The sequence below is a fragment of the Petaurus breviceps genome, unplaced genomic scaffold (genome assembly GCF_028583685.1).
Source record: "Petaurus breviceps papuanus isolate PSGF00001 unplaced genomic scaffold, PetGlider_PUasm1.0 173, whole genome shotgun sequence".
Taxonomy (NCBI): Eukaryota; Metazoa; Chordata; class Mammalia; order Diprotodontia; family Petauridae; genus Petaurus; species Petaurus breviceps.
The window spans coordinates 29,701,512-29,717,790 of record NW_027185759.1 but is presented as its reverse complement, the minus strand read 5'-3'; the positions used below and the strand labels follow the sequence as shown (position 1 = coordinate 29,717,790).

The 16,279-nt window shown below is 41.2% G+C and overlaps 1 protein-coding gene across 8 annotated transcripts in view; it reads left to right on the top strand.

Moving 5' to 3' along the window:
• Window positions 1-16,279, top strand: part of MECOM (MDS1 and EVI1 complex locus) — a 360,114-nt gene that overhangs the window by 307,839 nt on the left and 35,996 nt on the right. For 6 of the 8 annotated variants that reach the window (XM_069083544.1, XM_069083547.1, XM_069083542.1 and 3 more), the window contains exons 4-6: window positions 1,875-2,091; window positions 7,535-7,682; window positions 11,406-11,562. In XM_069083544.1, the coding sequence (XP_068939645.1) occupies window positions 1,875-2,091; window positions 7,535-7,682; window positions 11,406-11,562 (522 nt within the window). The remainder of the gene's footprint in view (window positions 1-1,874; window positions 2,092-7,534; window positions 7,683-11,405; window positions 11,563-16,279) is intronic. The other 2 variants (XM_069083545.1, XM_069083543.1) reach the window with 1 other exon arrangement.

The following is a 16,279-nucleotide window of genomic DNA, read 5'->3' as shown; positions in this document are numbered from 1 at the left end:
ACCATACCCCTTTTTTTTTTCATTTCTCATCTCTTAAAATATGAACGTTTTTTAAGGACAGAGGCAAGTTTAGCATAAGGGAAAGACCATAGACCTTACAGTCTGAGGTTCTGAATTTAGGTCACAGTTCTACCTTTAACTGTCCATGTAACTTCAGGCAAGACTCCTAACATTTTTTTAAAACTCAGTTTCCTAATCTGCAAATTGGGGATAATCACGCACAACTGGGTTGTTTGTGGTAAGGAATGTATGCTACGTAAAGATGAGATGATTATTATAATCCAGGGGATTCTGGTATATTCTTATAATTAATAAATCTTAGATTAATAGAATTTGACAGTTTGGAGGAATAGGTTATCCTATCTCCTGTTCAGTTAGGAATTCCATTCATTTTATTTGGGTAGATTTCTGTGAAACTTCAGCCCAATACTGATCTGGGAGATAACTCACTATCTACCAGGGCTGCCCATTCTACCACTCATTAGGAAAAAAAAATCTATTGTATGTAGAACTGAAACCTGTGGGTTTTCCTTAAATTCTCTCTGTTGGTTCTTATGCCTTTTGGGCCTATGAACTGTAAACAAGGGGTGTTAGCCCCAGGAAGAGCTACTGGTCTGGGGCGCATGGCCCTGGCAAAGGAAAGCTTCATTGCTTTTCTAAATTCTCTCTCTCATACACAGCAGGGGAGAAGACTTAGCTAAATGAAAAACAGAATCTGACGTCCCTCTGATGTTATGCTTCCTTAAACAATTGTATTTTTAACTTTAAAAGTTTTCCCAACAGTTGTTCTTAACGTCCCCTGCCCACTCCTCCTCCCCTTCAAAAAGCAAATTATTAGTCCCAAAGACAATAAAAGGTTATCTCGGATTGAGTGGATGGTTGAATTCCCTTTGGGCCTTTGACTGCTATTCATAAATTATGGGCATTCACGATGCCCTTGATTAAACCGCAGTGTTATTCACTTTGGTCCCATGTGATAGCATGAGCCCAAGTGCGTCTGTGGCCTTTGTTTATTACTTTCCATTTACAGGAGGCTTAGCATTCTGAGATTGTGACCTATTCCTTTTTAACAGGCCAAAAGCCGCGTTATGGGCAGCTTTTTTTTCCAACTCACTTTGTGACTCTTAACTTCTGCACATGGGAGTGGGTTAGTATCAGTTGGGTTTCATGAAGAGAAGCCTGGATTCTAAGAAGGAGATGGTAGGCCCTCTGGTCCAGCCACATCTGGCTTACTGGGAATTTCCTATACTAATAAAATCACAGGTGCAGTGAAAACAAGACATGTACACACATGCACACATACATACATACATACATACATACACACAAACCATGCCAATTAAAACAGGTGCTCAGTCCAGGGATGAAATCAAACCAGGATGGCCCCGAGTGGGACAGTCCTGTTGGAAAATACTGATAAGAATAGAAATTAAGTAACCAGTAATATGGTGGAGATCACTGACTCAGGAACCTGCTCACTTGCTTTCTGTGTGATCTTGGGTAACTAACCGTTAACCTCTCTGGGCCTCAGCTTCCTCACCTGTAGAATGAGGGGGTTGGACCCCATGACATCTGAAGCTCATGTTCTTTAATTTCTGGACTGTGTGTCCCTGCCAGACCCAAGTATGATGGTAGGAGAGAGTCTGGTAACAGGTATGGAGGGGAGAGTTCCTTGGCCTCTGGAGGTGTATTAATGGGATCAGAACCAGGCAGCTCGTTTCTTCTGAGCTGGCTGCAATGGACCGCAAACAGCTCCAATGTCTTAGCTATTTGGTGAAGTCTTTGGCTGGCAGCTGAACATCTGCACTCCTGGGGCTGGGGGAATGGTCCCTGTCTCCTTACCTGTTGCCTCAGCACCTGCCTTCATTTTATAGAAGAGCGTCAGTACCGTTGTGAGGACTGTGACCAGCTCTTTGAATCCAAGGCAGAACTAGTGGACCACCAGAAATTTCCCTGCAGCACCCCTCACTCGGCATTCTCCATGGTGGAAGAAGACTTTCAACCAAAGCTGGACAGTGAGAGTGACCTCCGGGAGATGCAGGAAATCCAAGAATGTAAAGAGTGTGACCAAGTCTTCCCAGATTTGCAAAGGTGAGAAGGAAGAGAAGTGGTGGCCTTGTGGTAATGTTGGGTGGGACCTTGGGAAACGGCCTGTTTATGGGTTGGTGTGTCAGGGAACTTTTGAAGGATTGCATTGTTACCTGAAAAACACAATGCAGAATATTTTGTGTGTGATCAGGAGATATTTTTTGGACATGAGGCTGGGAACAGTGTTTGTACTGCTATAGATAGATTAAATTAGAAGCTGGCCATCTGTTACTGAATGAATTCAGTCTTGGCTGAAGACCGCATTGTGAGAGCGGGAAGTACAGTGTTCAGTCTTCTTGTTTTTTCCCTCTTTCTCTTCCTCCCCCTCTTCCTCTCCTTCCTTTCTTTTTCTTTGCCCTCTTCTTTCTTACAGAATTATCTTTTTCAGCTGCCATGTTGAATCCTGTTGAGTTTACAATCCATTAAAATCCTGTTCTTTCCCCCTGCACACAAATTGTTGTTTGGCCATGTGGCCCTCATCTGGTTCCTCTCAAGTTGTTTTTTAACCCAATTGTATGATTTTGGTTTTATCCCTATAAAGTTTCATTTGATTAGATTTGGCCCATTGTTCAAGCCCGTTGAGATTTTTTTAACCCTAATTTTTTATCTAACATGTAAGCCATTCCTTCTGGCTTTATGTTTTTGAATTTGGTAAATCCAAGCCCTTGACAGAATATTGAGTAGAACAGAGAGAATTCAGGCTTGAGTTCACGGCAGGGATTGTTTCATTTCTGTCTTTGTATAGAGGCAACTAGCTGCTACAATGGAAAGAGCACTGGGTCTGGAATCAGAAAGACCAGAGTTCAAGTCTAGCTTCATGCATTTACTAGCTGCGTGTCTTTGGGCAGGTCATTTAACTTATATCTGTCTGGCCCAGTCTCTTCAACTGTTAAATGGAGATAGTAATGGCACATACTTCCCAGAATTGCTGTAAGGCTCAGATGAGACAACATAGGTGTATATAAAGTGCTTAGCACAGGGCCTGACACATAGTAGGTTTTATATAGATGCCATCTATGTCGTTTTCTTCTTCTTTAGCATTTTTATTATTATATGCCCAGTGCCTGTGATAGTACCATAAAACATTATGAACACTGAATCAACCCTTGCTGACTGATCCAGAATGAAGACTTAGCCTTTCACCATTAATTCACTAGGAAATTTTCTCTAGTCTGCTATTAGTCATTGTTTTTGCAATTCTTGAATCACCTAAGGGTACTATCACGATCACCCAACTTATGTCTCTCCATCTGGTTCACAAGGAGGTCATGAAAGTAGTTTGCCAAATGCCTTGCTGAAACCCTGGTGTACTGTGTTTACAGTATTTTCCAAACCTCTACTAGTCTGCTAACTTTTAAATAAAAAGTAAAAACTAAATCCGATGAGTACGACATATTTTTTTTCTTTGTGAAGCCATACTGGTTTTTGGTGACCTTTCTAATGCCTTTAAACCATATCAGTAACAATATGTCTAGAATTTTTTTCCCTGCTAATTAATGTCAAGCTCACCAATCAGTAGTTTGAAAAAGCCACCTTTTCTCACATTTTGAAAATAAGGACATTTGCCAGTCTTTAGTCCCATTCTTCCCAGTTTTTCAAAGGTCTTTGAAAGCATACCTGCATTTACATCCACAATTTCTTCCAGTACTTTGGAATGTACTTTGTCCAGGTGTGGTGAATTGAAATCCTTGGCAGTGCCTAGCTTCCTTCTTACCATCTCCTTACTTATCTCAACTTTCAGTTCTGTTTACCATTCTGATTTAGCCCTCTTTTATCTTTAAACTCTGATTTCTTTTCTCCCACAATTTAGTCTGGGTCAGACCTCATCAGCCTTTCCCTTCCTTATCTGTCATGGACTCCGAGATGATGTGGTCACTTCCTCCCAAGGTTTCATATCGTTTCTGCTTTGCCAGTGAGTTCCTTCTAAATATCAGTCCTTTATCTGCTTACCCTCCCTTTTGAAGAATGGTTTAATTGATCATAAGAGCACATCACGATTTGTTCAGCTGCTCTGATTTTAGAAGAGAGAAAACTCCAGCAGATTTCTGGATAACTCAAGTTCTCCCTGACTCCTACATCTTCTGTGCCAGTTTTGTGGTCTGTTTCCAAAACTCATAGTCTGTTTTCATAATCTGCTGGATGGAATGTAGTTTACTGCCACTTCAGAATGGTTTCTCTTTCTTCTTCCATTGTTTTTCCCCCAAAATGTTCTCCACCTGCTTTCCCTCTCTGTTTCGTGGATTACCTCACTGAAATTTATCTTCTTGATATAGAATGCCAACCCACCACCCCACTTATCTAATCTCTTCGTTTTGAATAAGGTATGCATGCCCTTTCATTGTGGTATTCTAGTCATGAGTCACATCCCATCAAATCTTAATACCTGTGAGGTCAAATTTACACCCTTTCCTTAAGAAATTTGATAAGGGAAAGGAAGAGAACATGAAATGCCAATACCATTTTGGTGTTAGATTTTTTTCCCCCAAGATTGAACAAGTATTTTAGTAGTTAGTTTTAATTCATAAATTTTTTATAGGAGATGGGCATTAATTATTTTCCCTTGAAATGGGAAGATCTATCCTAAGAGTCTAGAATTTGGATGTCATTTTTTTGTTTGTTTTTTCCTCCTAAAAACAGATAATCCAAGGCTGACAAACATAAAGAATGCTAGAACTTATATGTCACATAATCCTAGTAGAATACTTACACATGTATATCACGTAGCCCCAGTCCCTTGTAGACAGAGGGACTCTCTAATTTCTATATCTGTACCCCCTTTATTAGCACAGTTCCTAACTCTCTGTAGGCACTTAATAAATGATGGTTGATGGATCACAAGGTGGATGGAGGCTACCTCAAGAGTCCATTTGACTTATTTAGTCCCATAAGTGCCTTTTTTCCTTTTCTTGTCATAAATTATCCATTTTGGTTGCCTAGAGTGTATTTGGATAAGTGGCAAAATAACCAATTTCACTATTGACCCAAGATTAAGGTGTTGTTGTCATTGTTTGTCAAGTGAAGAAAACAAAAACATTTCTGAGTCCTTGGTTAAGTGGGGGGAAGGGAAAGTAGGGAAAGGCAAGAGAGGCGGCTAAAAGAATAAACAAGAAAATAATTGGAATAATTAGGAAATAATAATAAAGAAGAAAATAATTTGGAGGGAGGAGAGGGATAGCGAGGGGAGTAGAGGAATACAGGTAAGATATAAGTAAATAAGTATAGGGGGGATGGAGAGCAAAGACGAAGGAACTGGATCTGGGATGTATATGGAAAAAGTCCTAGGAATTCACTTGCTTCATTAGAATAACTGAACATTCACATAAATATTTATTTATATAAATAATATATAACTTTTTTTTCTGTCACAAACCAATTTATCAGTTATCTTGTAAGGGGCAAAAGCACAAGGCCCTTACACTGGATCGGAGAGGTACAGAGATAAAAATGAAACATTCCCTAAAGAACTTTCCATTCTAGTGAGCTAAAAAGTGAATGGTTAACAAATTTGGGAGCTTACATTCTATTAGGCTAAAAAAGCTCTGTAACTAGAGCAAAACGGATGTAGTTCCATTCAGTATAATTATCTGTGAATTCCTTAGAATTGATTACCTTTTCCATTTTTTAAATGTCCCCAGATCTTATAGGGACACAAATTGGGAAGGGAATTTATCTGCCCTCCTTGGGTACAATTTATAAAATTTGGGAAGGATGAGACTGAGACCCTGCTGATAGCCTGAGCATTGAGCTCTACTGTGTAGAAGTATGGATTGTTTTACCTGTGGACAGATGAACAGATTTGTAAGGTGCCTCAGTGGCTGATTAGCCCAGTTGTGCCTAAGCAGGACATCTCCCTTATAATACTGCTAGGAAGAAGGCATCCCACCAGTTCTTGAAGATGATGGCTGTGATTGAGTCCATCATCCATTCCATTTTTTAATATAAACTCTACTGCCTGCTACAGCTAAGCTGCATCAGCAGCTGTTGAGACTAACTCCTTTCATGTTACACATGGAGAAAATGAGGCATCGAGAACTTAATTGAATTACCCACATTGCACAAGTGGTAGCGGCTCTTAGTTAACATTTACATAATGCTTTTAAGTTTGCCAAACACTTTACATGGGGTATCTCCTTTGAACCTCACAACAACCCTGTAAGGTGGGGACTCTTGTTATCTCCTGTTTAGAAGTGAATCTTAGGGTTACATCGTTAATAGTGTCTGAAGTTGAATTTGAACTTGGGTCTTCCTGAATCCAGGTCAGTGTCTGTCCATGGCGCCATCTTGACTTCAGGTCTAGCTATGGTAAGCTGCCTTGTAATTGGCAGAACCAGTACTTAAATCCCAAGCCAGTGACATTTCCAATGGGTTACAACAGTCTTCTTTGAATACATGGTGTTGCAGTAGGCCACAATTGTCATCTCTGTTGCCAGTGAAAGCAAATATCAGTACTATGGTGCTTATGGATGATGGACTTTTTGGTGCTTGATGCCATGGCATCTCTTCTTCATCCAGGCTCATTTCATGCTTCCTGTGCCTCAGTGGAAACTGGATGTTGTAGAGAGGGTTATATGTCTTAGATATACAGTGCTCTCAAATTAACATTCATTGATGAAATTGGAACTCACCTGACTATGAAGAAGAAAAGAAAGTTTGTTTTCATATGGGCCAATTAACCTGCTGACCTTGAAAAACCTCGCACTGAATGGTTGGCCACAGCCTCTTTCTGTTTCCGATTGACGACACATTGCCTATAAATCATGTCGAGAAGACATCTCCTGTGTTTAAATGCAGGAAGAGCCTCCTCGGAGAAGCCCCTGGTCATGCATTTGTCCTCTTAGCTGGAATCTGAGATCTCATTCATGTAAAGACTGTCCCACATTTTTCTTCTTTCTCTTCCCTGATGTCTCAGTTCATCCCAGCTCATATTTTCCTTTCTTTCAGGGTCGTTTTGGGAAGTTGCCTTTTTGCTGCCAACTTAGTTTCCCATATGGCGATAAGGGTGGAAACAAAAGGCCTTTCTTCACCCAAAGACAGACACACATGAATGACCGAGTGCCTCATTACATGTTCTTAAGTTTCCTCTGTTTGAGTGTTTGTAGTTGAATTAAGTGAGTCTTAGCAGCACGTGCTACTGTCAGAATCTTACACAGGAAGGAGACCTAGAACAAGGAGCTGATTGTCTGCCGTGCCCGTAGGTTGGCAGATGACCCAGGGGTGGAAGGAACGGGAGAGTGGTGCTCTTCTCTGTCAGCCGTGCGAGATGCCTTTCTCTGCATTCAGTTCCAGCTTGACTCTTTGGAGCACTGGCCCCTTATGTCCCCATGTCACCTCCTTATCTTGTTTTTTTTTAAAGTGTGATCAGTAGAATCAATTGACTACTGATTTGTCGTGTGTGATTTTTTTCTTCTGCACAGTCTGTTATTCAAACTGATTTTTGTCTTAACAGCCTGGAGAAACACATGTTGTCACACACGGAAGAGAGAGAATACAAGTGCGATCAGTGTCCCAAGGCTTTTAACTGGAAATCCAACTTAATTCGCCACCAGATGTCACATGATAGTGGAAAGCACTACGAATGTGAGAACTGCTCCAAGGTACCGTGAATTTGTAGGCTCTTCGGCCCCTGTCTATGATCCTGCTCCATCCATCACTTGCTGTGCTATATAAAAACAGGCCTTGAGTGGAGAAACGATAAATATCTCAGAGAAGGATGAACGAGTGCGGGACGCCAAGAGGCATTAGTATAGGGAAGAAAAACACTTAGTGGGGATTCTTTTATTGGTGTCAGGGAGGAAGGCAGGACTTTATGGGGAGCCCCAGGACAAGGTGTCACGCACCCCTGGGCAGGTTCCTGACTACTCGGCTGACTTCGCAACATGGGATTGTTTTATGGAATCACGTGTTGGGAACATCTGGCACGCTGTGTATCTCTCTGCATGGTGTATAACTATACATGTACACACGTGCTCACGCACACGTGCTCTGCATGGTGTATAACTATACATGTACACACGTGCTCACGTACATGTGCTCTGCATGGTGTATAATTATACATGTACACACGTGCTCATGCACACGTGCTCTGCATGGTGTATAACTATACATGTACACACGTGCTCACCATGGTGTATAACTATACATGTACACACGTGCTCACGTACATGTGCTCTGCATGGTGTATAACTATACATGTACACACGTGCTCACGCACACGTGCTCTTCCTCTCTCTGCATGCTGCTTTCTCTCATATAAGCTCCTTGAGGGCAAGAGCTGTTTCTTCATTTTGTCCATGTGTTCCCCAGACCTAGCTTTGCACCCACTGTATCTGCATGCATTATGTGAATGTATTCATTGATAGGAGTAGCTAGGGGGCACCATTGTGCATAGAGTGCTGGGTCTGAAGTCAGGAAGATTTATCTCCCTGAGTTCAAATCTGGCCTCAGACACTGGCTGTGTGACCTTGGATAAGTCATGCAACCCTGTTTGCCTCAGTTTCCTCATTTGTTAAAAGAGCTGGAGAAGGAAGTGGCAAACTACTCTAGGATCTTTGCCATGAAAACCCCAAATGGCGTCACAGAGATTTGGACACTACTGATTGGCTGAATAACAAACAGCATTCATTGAGATATGTTATTTATATACATGAATACTCATATATGTCAATAGGCATGTATGTATACACATATATATAGACATGTGTATATGCATACCTGAATTTATACACATTTATCTTGCTTGAGACATAAGGGTTTAATAAATGGTTATTGTTTGACATACAATGCAGGCATATATAAACAGTGATAATAATTACAGATGGCATTTATATAGTATTGTAAGGTTTGCAAAGTGTTATTTAACGTTATCATTTCATTTGATCCTCTGAGGCAGGTGCTATTATTGTCTCTGTTTTACAGTAGGGGAAACTGAAGCAGAGAGAAATTAGGGACTTGTTTAGCTAGTCTGAGGTGGAATTTGAACTCAGATTTTGTGACTTCAAGTTCGGTGCTCTCTCCACTGTTCTGTTTAGTCTTCCTTCTGAAAAACAGTATGAATTTATATGTGGATATATTACATAGAGAGAGTATCTATTACATGCTATAAATTCTATATAGTATATATTATATGTATAGTATACATATGTTATCTATAAAATATATCTATACAAACAGAAATGGGAAATTATAGAATATACACACTCATTAGAAAACAGCTATATAACATATGCATATATTAAACACCAATTATATTGCATGTGCATATATTAAATACCAGTTATATGATACATGTATATATTATACAGCAGTTATACAATACATGAATATATTAGTATTTATATAATATATGCATTTATTAGACATGTAGTGACTAGAGCACCGGACTTGAATTCAGGAAGACACAAATTCAAATGCTGTCTCATACATTAACTAGCTATGTGACTCTGAGAGAGTTATTTAACCTTTGCCTCAGTTTCCTCATTTGAAAACTGGGAGTAATGATAGCCCTATATCCCAGGGTCCTTGTGAGGATCAAGTGAAATTCCACATGCAAAGCACTTTGGTAATCATAAAGTGCTGTATAAATGCTGTTATTGTTATTACATATAACTTTTAAAATTAGCGACTTGTATAGAAGTTAGCAAGTTCTGTGATACTGGAAATGACTCTTATGGTCGTTTTCTGTACAGGTTCCTGCATGAATTGATTTGATTTGGCCACTGGCCTAGCAGGCCAGTCCAGTAAGCACTTACTGATTAAATATGTATAAAGTAAGGCACTGTGCTCAGTGTTCAGGATGCTGAGACAAAAACGAATGCACCATCACAGGCCTTACCTTTTACAGGGGGATGAGGCAAGGGTGGGGAGCAGGACGGGGCATCTAAACAGTAAATACTACTAGGTTAATTTGAGGTGGGAGGGAATGTGTTTTAATAAGTGGAGCAGGAAGAGATTCCATTGTTCTGATTCTTGAGGAAGGCTTTGGATGCTCAGTGCGGGGGTGGGGTATGGGGGGGGACGTTCTGCAGAGGTGGCCAAAGGAATCTTGAATAGGCCAGTTTGGCTCAAACATAGAACATCTACAAGGGAAGAGTGTTTCCCCAAATTACAAGGAAGGTTTTTTTTTTTTTTTTTTTTACCAAGAAATCCATCAGATTACCTCCATTCTATCAAAAGAAAATGCAAAACTGTCCTTGAGTTCCGGAAACGTCCAGTGGCTCATAGGCACTTATGGAAATATCAAGCAGAGGAAGTCAGAGATAACAGCAATTGTTATCTTTCCATTTTTGTCCTCGTGAATAAAAAAAAAAAACAAACAAACCAAAAAACACCAAGATTTGACAGGATGTGTCTTTGGAGACGTACAAGACCCTGGAGGGGCTCAGGGAGATGAGGGGATATTTGTGTTCCATATCCTAAAGGGACATAAGGACATTTTGAGTCCATGTAAATTTTTGCCTCTGGCATTGTCTCCAGAGAGACTTTGACCTCACATGGAGAGGGAGAACTCTTCATTAGTTAGTTCTGAAGAAGGCCTGCCTTGTACTCAGGGAAAGAATGTAGTTCTCAGGCAATACATAGGACCACAGACACAAAGAATGGGAAGGGGACTGGGAGGTCCATCTAGTCTGAGGTCGTGGTTTTTAAATTATTTTGATAATTGCATTTAATAGAATTGGGTTCCTTTGTAATCTTATGTATTTCATTTTATGCATTTTAAAAACATGATTGTGAAGAAGGAGGTCTGTAGGTTTCACCAGATTTCCCAAGGGGTCTTTGACATGCCAGAACTTTTTAAAAGATGGCTTTTCTAGCCCATCCTCATTATAGAAATGACCAACCTGTGGCCTGAAGAGTTTAAATGACTTGCTCCAAGTCACCCAGGGAGGGCCAGGTTCAGACCAGTTTTCTTTATGCTGTTCCATGCTCTTTCCCACAAGCTCCCTGCTGGTAATTACAGCTTTCTGAGAGAGCCCCTTTTTAGATGGGTTTGGGGCCGTTTGGTCAAAGTCCTGACGCCCTTGTGTGTAACGTGGCTGTGCTGAACAAAGGGGAGGCCCCAGCCCTTTGATGCCATGTGGACCTGGGGGAAGGCAGAAGCTGATGTTCATCCCTAGAACCTCTTCAAAGAACCGAGGGAGATGGTGGTGGTCCGCTCATGCAATCCTACTGTCTTTGGGGTCTTAGTGGGGGCAGGGCAGGATGGAGGAAGGGGAAGACACTGACAAAGCCATCCAGAATCCCCTGTGCTGCATTGTTTCTGGCCCCCTCGGCTCTGTACTTGACTTCAATTTCTTGATTAATCAGTACTCATTTCCTAGCAGGTTTTCACGGACCCTAGCAACCTTCAGAGGCACATTCGTTCCCAGCATGTTGGAGCCCGGGCTCACGCGTGCCCGGAGTGTGGCAAGACGTTTGCCACATCGTCCGGCCTCAAACAGCACAAGCACATCCACAGCAGTGTGAAGCCCTTCATCTGTAAGTCCTCCCCCCGCCCACCTCTGTCAGTGGGTCTGCTCTTACAAGGTCGTTGTCACTGGGTAGAGTGAGGCTGAAGGATGGTTACTTACTGTAACTGTGTGTGTGTGTGTGTGTGAGTGTGAGAGTGTGTGTGTGTGTATGTGTGTGTGTAAACAGTTCTTTCCTCTGTCAGATTTGTTTGCTGTGTAACCTTGAAACCCTCTGGGGGCCCTTCTTTAAAGTGAAATCAGTAGCATGAGGGAGCATGCAGACAACAGGGGAGAATAGAAGTGCTTCTGGAATAAAGAAGGCAGGCCTCAGAGGGATTCGGATCCAAGCCCCAGCCAGCCAAATGGAGCTCAGATTGTAAATCTTCCTCCTTTTGGAAAACAAAGATAGAAAAGATCTTGTGAAGTGAGATGAGATGATGTGTCTGACGGGCATCTATCTTACTTTCCTTTTACCAGAATTCCTTAAACCTAACAATCTAGCCACCTCTACCCACCGGAAAATTCAGAATCAGATTCCTGGGGTTCCTCAAAAATGTGCAAATGTTCATTGTGATGGATAGATTGTACAACTTCTCCCCCCAAGGGGAAACAAGGCTGCTTGAAATCTCAGACTCTGATCACTTTTTAGTTTCAATCATAGTATCAGAGACTTAGAGTTAGAACTTTAAAAACTCTGATTCAACTCTCTCATTTTACAGAGGAGGAAACTGAGGCCCAGGGAGTTGTCACTTGCTCAGGACCATATGGGGCGATGAGCTTCAGAGGCAGCATTTGGACCGGGGTCTGTTCTCTCTTTACCAGATACCTTTTGAGCTGTGTTTCAAGGAAGGTTGAAACTGTTCCCTTCCATTGGTTTATTTCTTTTAGCTAGTGTTAGACAATTCGCACACGTTTATCAAGTGCTTACTCTGTGGTACCTAGAAAATGGGAATTTGTTTGGTAAAATGGGCACTGGGGCCAAAGAAGCCAAAACACAACAGTCTCTGCCCTCCAAGGACTTCAATCCTGTTGCGGGAAGTGGAGTGTGGATCTCCACCTATCCCCAATGTACTTAGCATCATGGTGTTGAAATGCAATCAGTCAATCAGCAGGCATTTATTAAGGGTCCACTACCCACCAGGCACTGTGGTAAGTAAGCATTGGGAAAACAAGAAACTCAGTTGTTTCCTGGTCAAATGAGCTACAGCAGCTCTGCCCTAGTATGAGGCTGGAAGGTAAGTCTTAGTTGTGTATTGACTGGGGATGGTCAGACTGAGATTGACCCAAATGCACCTGGAGGCTTTTGAAATATATTTATTATATGGAATCACCAACTTTGTTAAGGAGATTAATTCTGGTGAGTCCTCAGTTTTTGGTCTTTATCATATGGCGGTTTGAAAGGGAGGCTTTCTCCTCATTTTAATAATGTGCCATGCAGTGTGTCAAGGGCTAGAGATTACATCCCATTGCAAGGGAAGTAATGAAGAGAGTGTTAGATAAAAGGGCAAAGGAAAAGAAAAAAGAATTCCAAGGGCTTGCTTCCATAGGGCCATAGATAGATGGGGGGGACCTCAGCGTCCATCTGGTTTAAACCCCTTACTTGAAAAATAGACTAAAGTTCAGGGAGTTTCAGTGACTTGTCCAAAGTTAGAGGTGGGATTCGAATCTAGGTCTTTCTAGACTCTAGAGCCAGTATTAATTTATTTGTTTTCGCTTTACCACACACTCTCCTTTTGTCACTGAGAATGCCCTCTCTTCTCTTTCTAAGAGGTTAGAGACATTTCCTTTCTCTTAATTGTCCAACCATCTTGTTTGGTTCTAAATTTCCCTGGCTTTCTGAGGAACAGAACAGATCTGGGTTCAGACCCTGCCTCTGATGCTTATTACCCCTTGGAAGACTTTTAAAAGGCAGGGGAGTTGGTTGTACAATGGGCATTTGAGAATCTTTTTCTCTAAGAAGAAATTCTTGGCTTTCGGTTGTCATGCTGTAAGAATGCATATGGATATCGGTGTAAGTCATTTATTTCTGTTTCACTTTTTGGTCAGAGAAGATAAAGCCCAACACAATGAAGCATCAATTCATTTATTAAGGATCAGTTGGAAAGAAAAGTCAGAACGTGGTGATTTCATTCACTAAGATTCCTAGAGCTCTGCTTCCAGTTGGGATCAAGTATTCCACTTGAGAGCGGGGAGTCTTTTTCTAATAAAGTCAAATAAACTGTTTCCCATTAATGCATTCTCAGTAATCACCAGGAAATTTACCCGGCAACTGCAGTCCCCAAGTACAAAGTATGACAGGGCCCCAAGAATAATTACGAATAATAGCCGTGTAATTTCAGAAGAAAAGAATTGAAAAATCAGGAGTTAAGGTTGGGGGGGTGGTTTGGAGAGTGGAGGAGGGTCGCCTCAAGTTGATATCTGTTTCTCAACAAACGGCCACACACCACGATCGAACCCACTGTCTGTTTATGGCAACTGTCTCTTATTACAATGTCCCGCCCAAGCGTGAGTGAAACTCACCGACACAAAGGTAATTACTTGCTGACTACCCCAAATGCTCCAGCTTCCCCAAATAGAAACCACATGCCATAATAGGCGGGATCTATTCAAAATAGGCCTTAATTTGTTTAATAAGTAGGAAATATGCAACTTTAGCTGCGAGCTAATTCCTTATTCCCCCCCCCAAGATTACAGAAGAGAGGGCCCTTCGGCATCAGTTTGGCTGATGGTACCTGGAGGCGTGGTGGTTTGTGGGTAGACAAGGTCTCCCAAGTGATGAAAATCCCCAAAGGGAGAAGCATCATGCATTCCTGAGGTCCTGGGATGAGAGAGACTAATGTAGCTCATCCGTGCAACGATAAGGGGAAGTCAGATGCACCTGATATGACCCCAATATTTGGAAGCTATTACTCTTCCTAAGCCCCTCCAGCTATGTAGTGTTAAGGAAAAACATTGCTGGGAAGGAAAGCCACATTGAAAACAAGAGTTCATTTGGTAAAATGGCAAACTTTTAAAAACGTCCTAGCTGGGAGGTCTACCCACTGGTGGGCTTCTCTTTAAAAGGATGCCTGAAGGGACCAGGTGTGTGGCTCTTTAAATGGATTTTCACAGTCCCAAAGGCATGGTCAACCCTGTAGCCCTGGAAGGATGATTATGATAATGCTAACTCAAATTTATATATTATTCTATAAGGTTTGCAAAGTGCTTTCTTCACAGCAATGGTGTGAGGCAGTACAGATGTTTTACAGATGAGGAGATTCGGAACAGCTAGAAGAACTTGACCACGGTCCTACAGTGAGGAATTGTGTCAGACCAAGGGCATTGCATTGTAGACTAAAGTAGGAAGAGACTTCAGAGGTCATCTCGTCCAGCCCCTTGTTTTAGAGATGCAGAAACAAAGCCTGGGAGAGAGGATGTGATTTACAGAAGGACACATAGATAATAAGCAGCCAGAGCCTCAGACACGAAATCCAGGCATCTTTTATAGCATGTCTTAATCTAAATTAAATAAATTCTTGATTTTTTACAATGATGATTTCATCAGTGCTGTGGAAACTCTCTTCACCAAGGAAAATCAGCAACTCCTCTGAAATTTACGTTGAGAGTTTCTTGGGGGCATTGAAGGTTAGGTTTCTTCCTCAGTCACACAGTTAATGTGGGTCAGAGGAAGACTTGAACTCAGATCTTTGACTGTACACTACAACATGCTGTGGCTTTAATGCTGATGTTAAATTACCAAATTTCAACCATCTTGGTTGTAAGGGTCTCATATTGTGAACCAAAACTTATTAAGTATTTTAAATATTGAAATCAGAATCTTGGTAATGTTTGCTGTTGGAATAATTTGGGATGATTTACTTATGGCATTCATTTTTATGCAATTCTAGTGTAATAATAATAGCAATCATAACAGCAATGATAATAACCAGCCTTTATAACCAGCTTTTGCATATGTTATCCCATCTGATCCTCTTTGAAGATTTAGAGTGGGAAAAATCCTCAGAGATCACAGAGTCCATCCTGTTCATTTTACAGATAAGAAAACCAAGCCCCAGAGAGGTTTGATGATTTACCCAGGGGTATGCAGCTGTCTAAATTTGAACCTGTGTCTCTGTTCACTAGATGAAACAGTCTTTTTAAATGCTTTCACTTTTGAGCATACCCATGAGGCACCTGAATGATCTGATTATTTTCCTTCACTCTAGTAATACATTTATTTATACTTGTTAAGACATGTAGGCATTTAGTAGACAGAGTTATTTTATGGTTCTTACTTGGAGTGTGTGTAGTCCTTTGCATTCAAAGTGTGAGTTTCATTTGAGAGGAAATTATTATTTAAAAAAAATTATTGTTATAAAACATTGCCCTGATGCTTGAGTTTTTAAAATGACTTTGGTTCAATAGGTCATCAGTCAAATATAGCTATCCCCCAAAGGATTAAAGGATGATTTTGGACCATATTGGGGTTTTTTTCCTTCCAAAGTAAGTTTGCTATAGCAATTACTGACAAATGAGGTTTTTCTATGGGTTAACTCGGTTGAGAAAGTGTAAAAATAGAAATCAAGCCCTTACGATCTGATGCTAACAAGTACCAAAGGGCATCTTGCTGACTTTCAAGGAATTCATCAGGACTATAGAGTTGGGGACCAAAGCAGATGGAACCATGAACACAGACCCAAGGAGACCATTGGACTTTATCTGTAGCAGAACCTCCGTCCTCTGGTTCTTGCCGAACTTTCATGCCC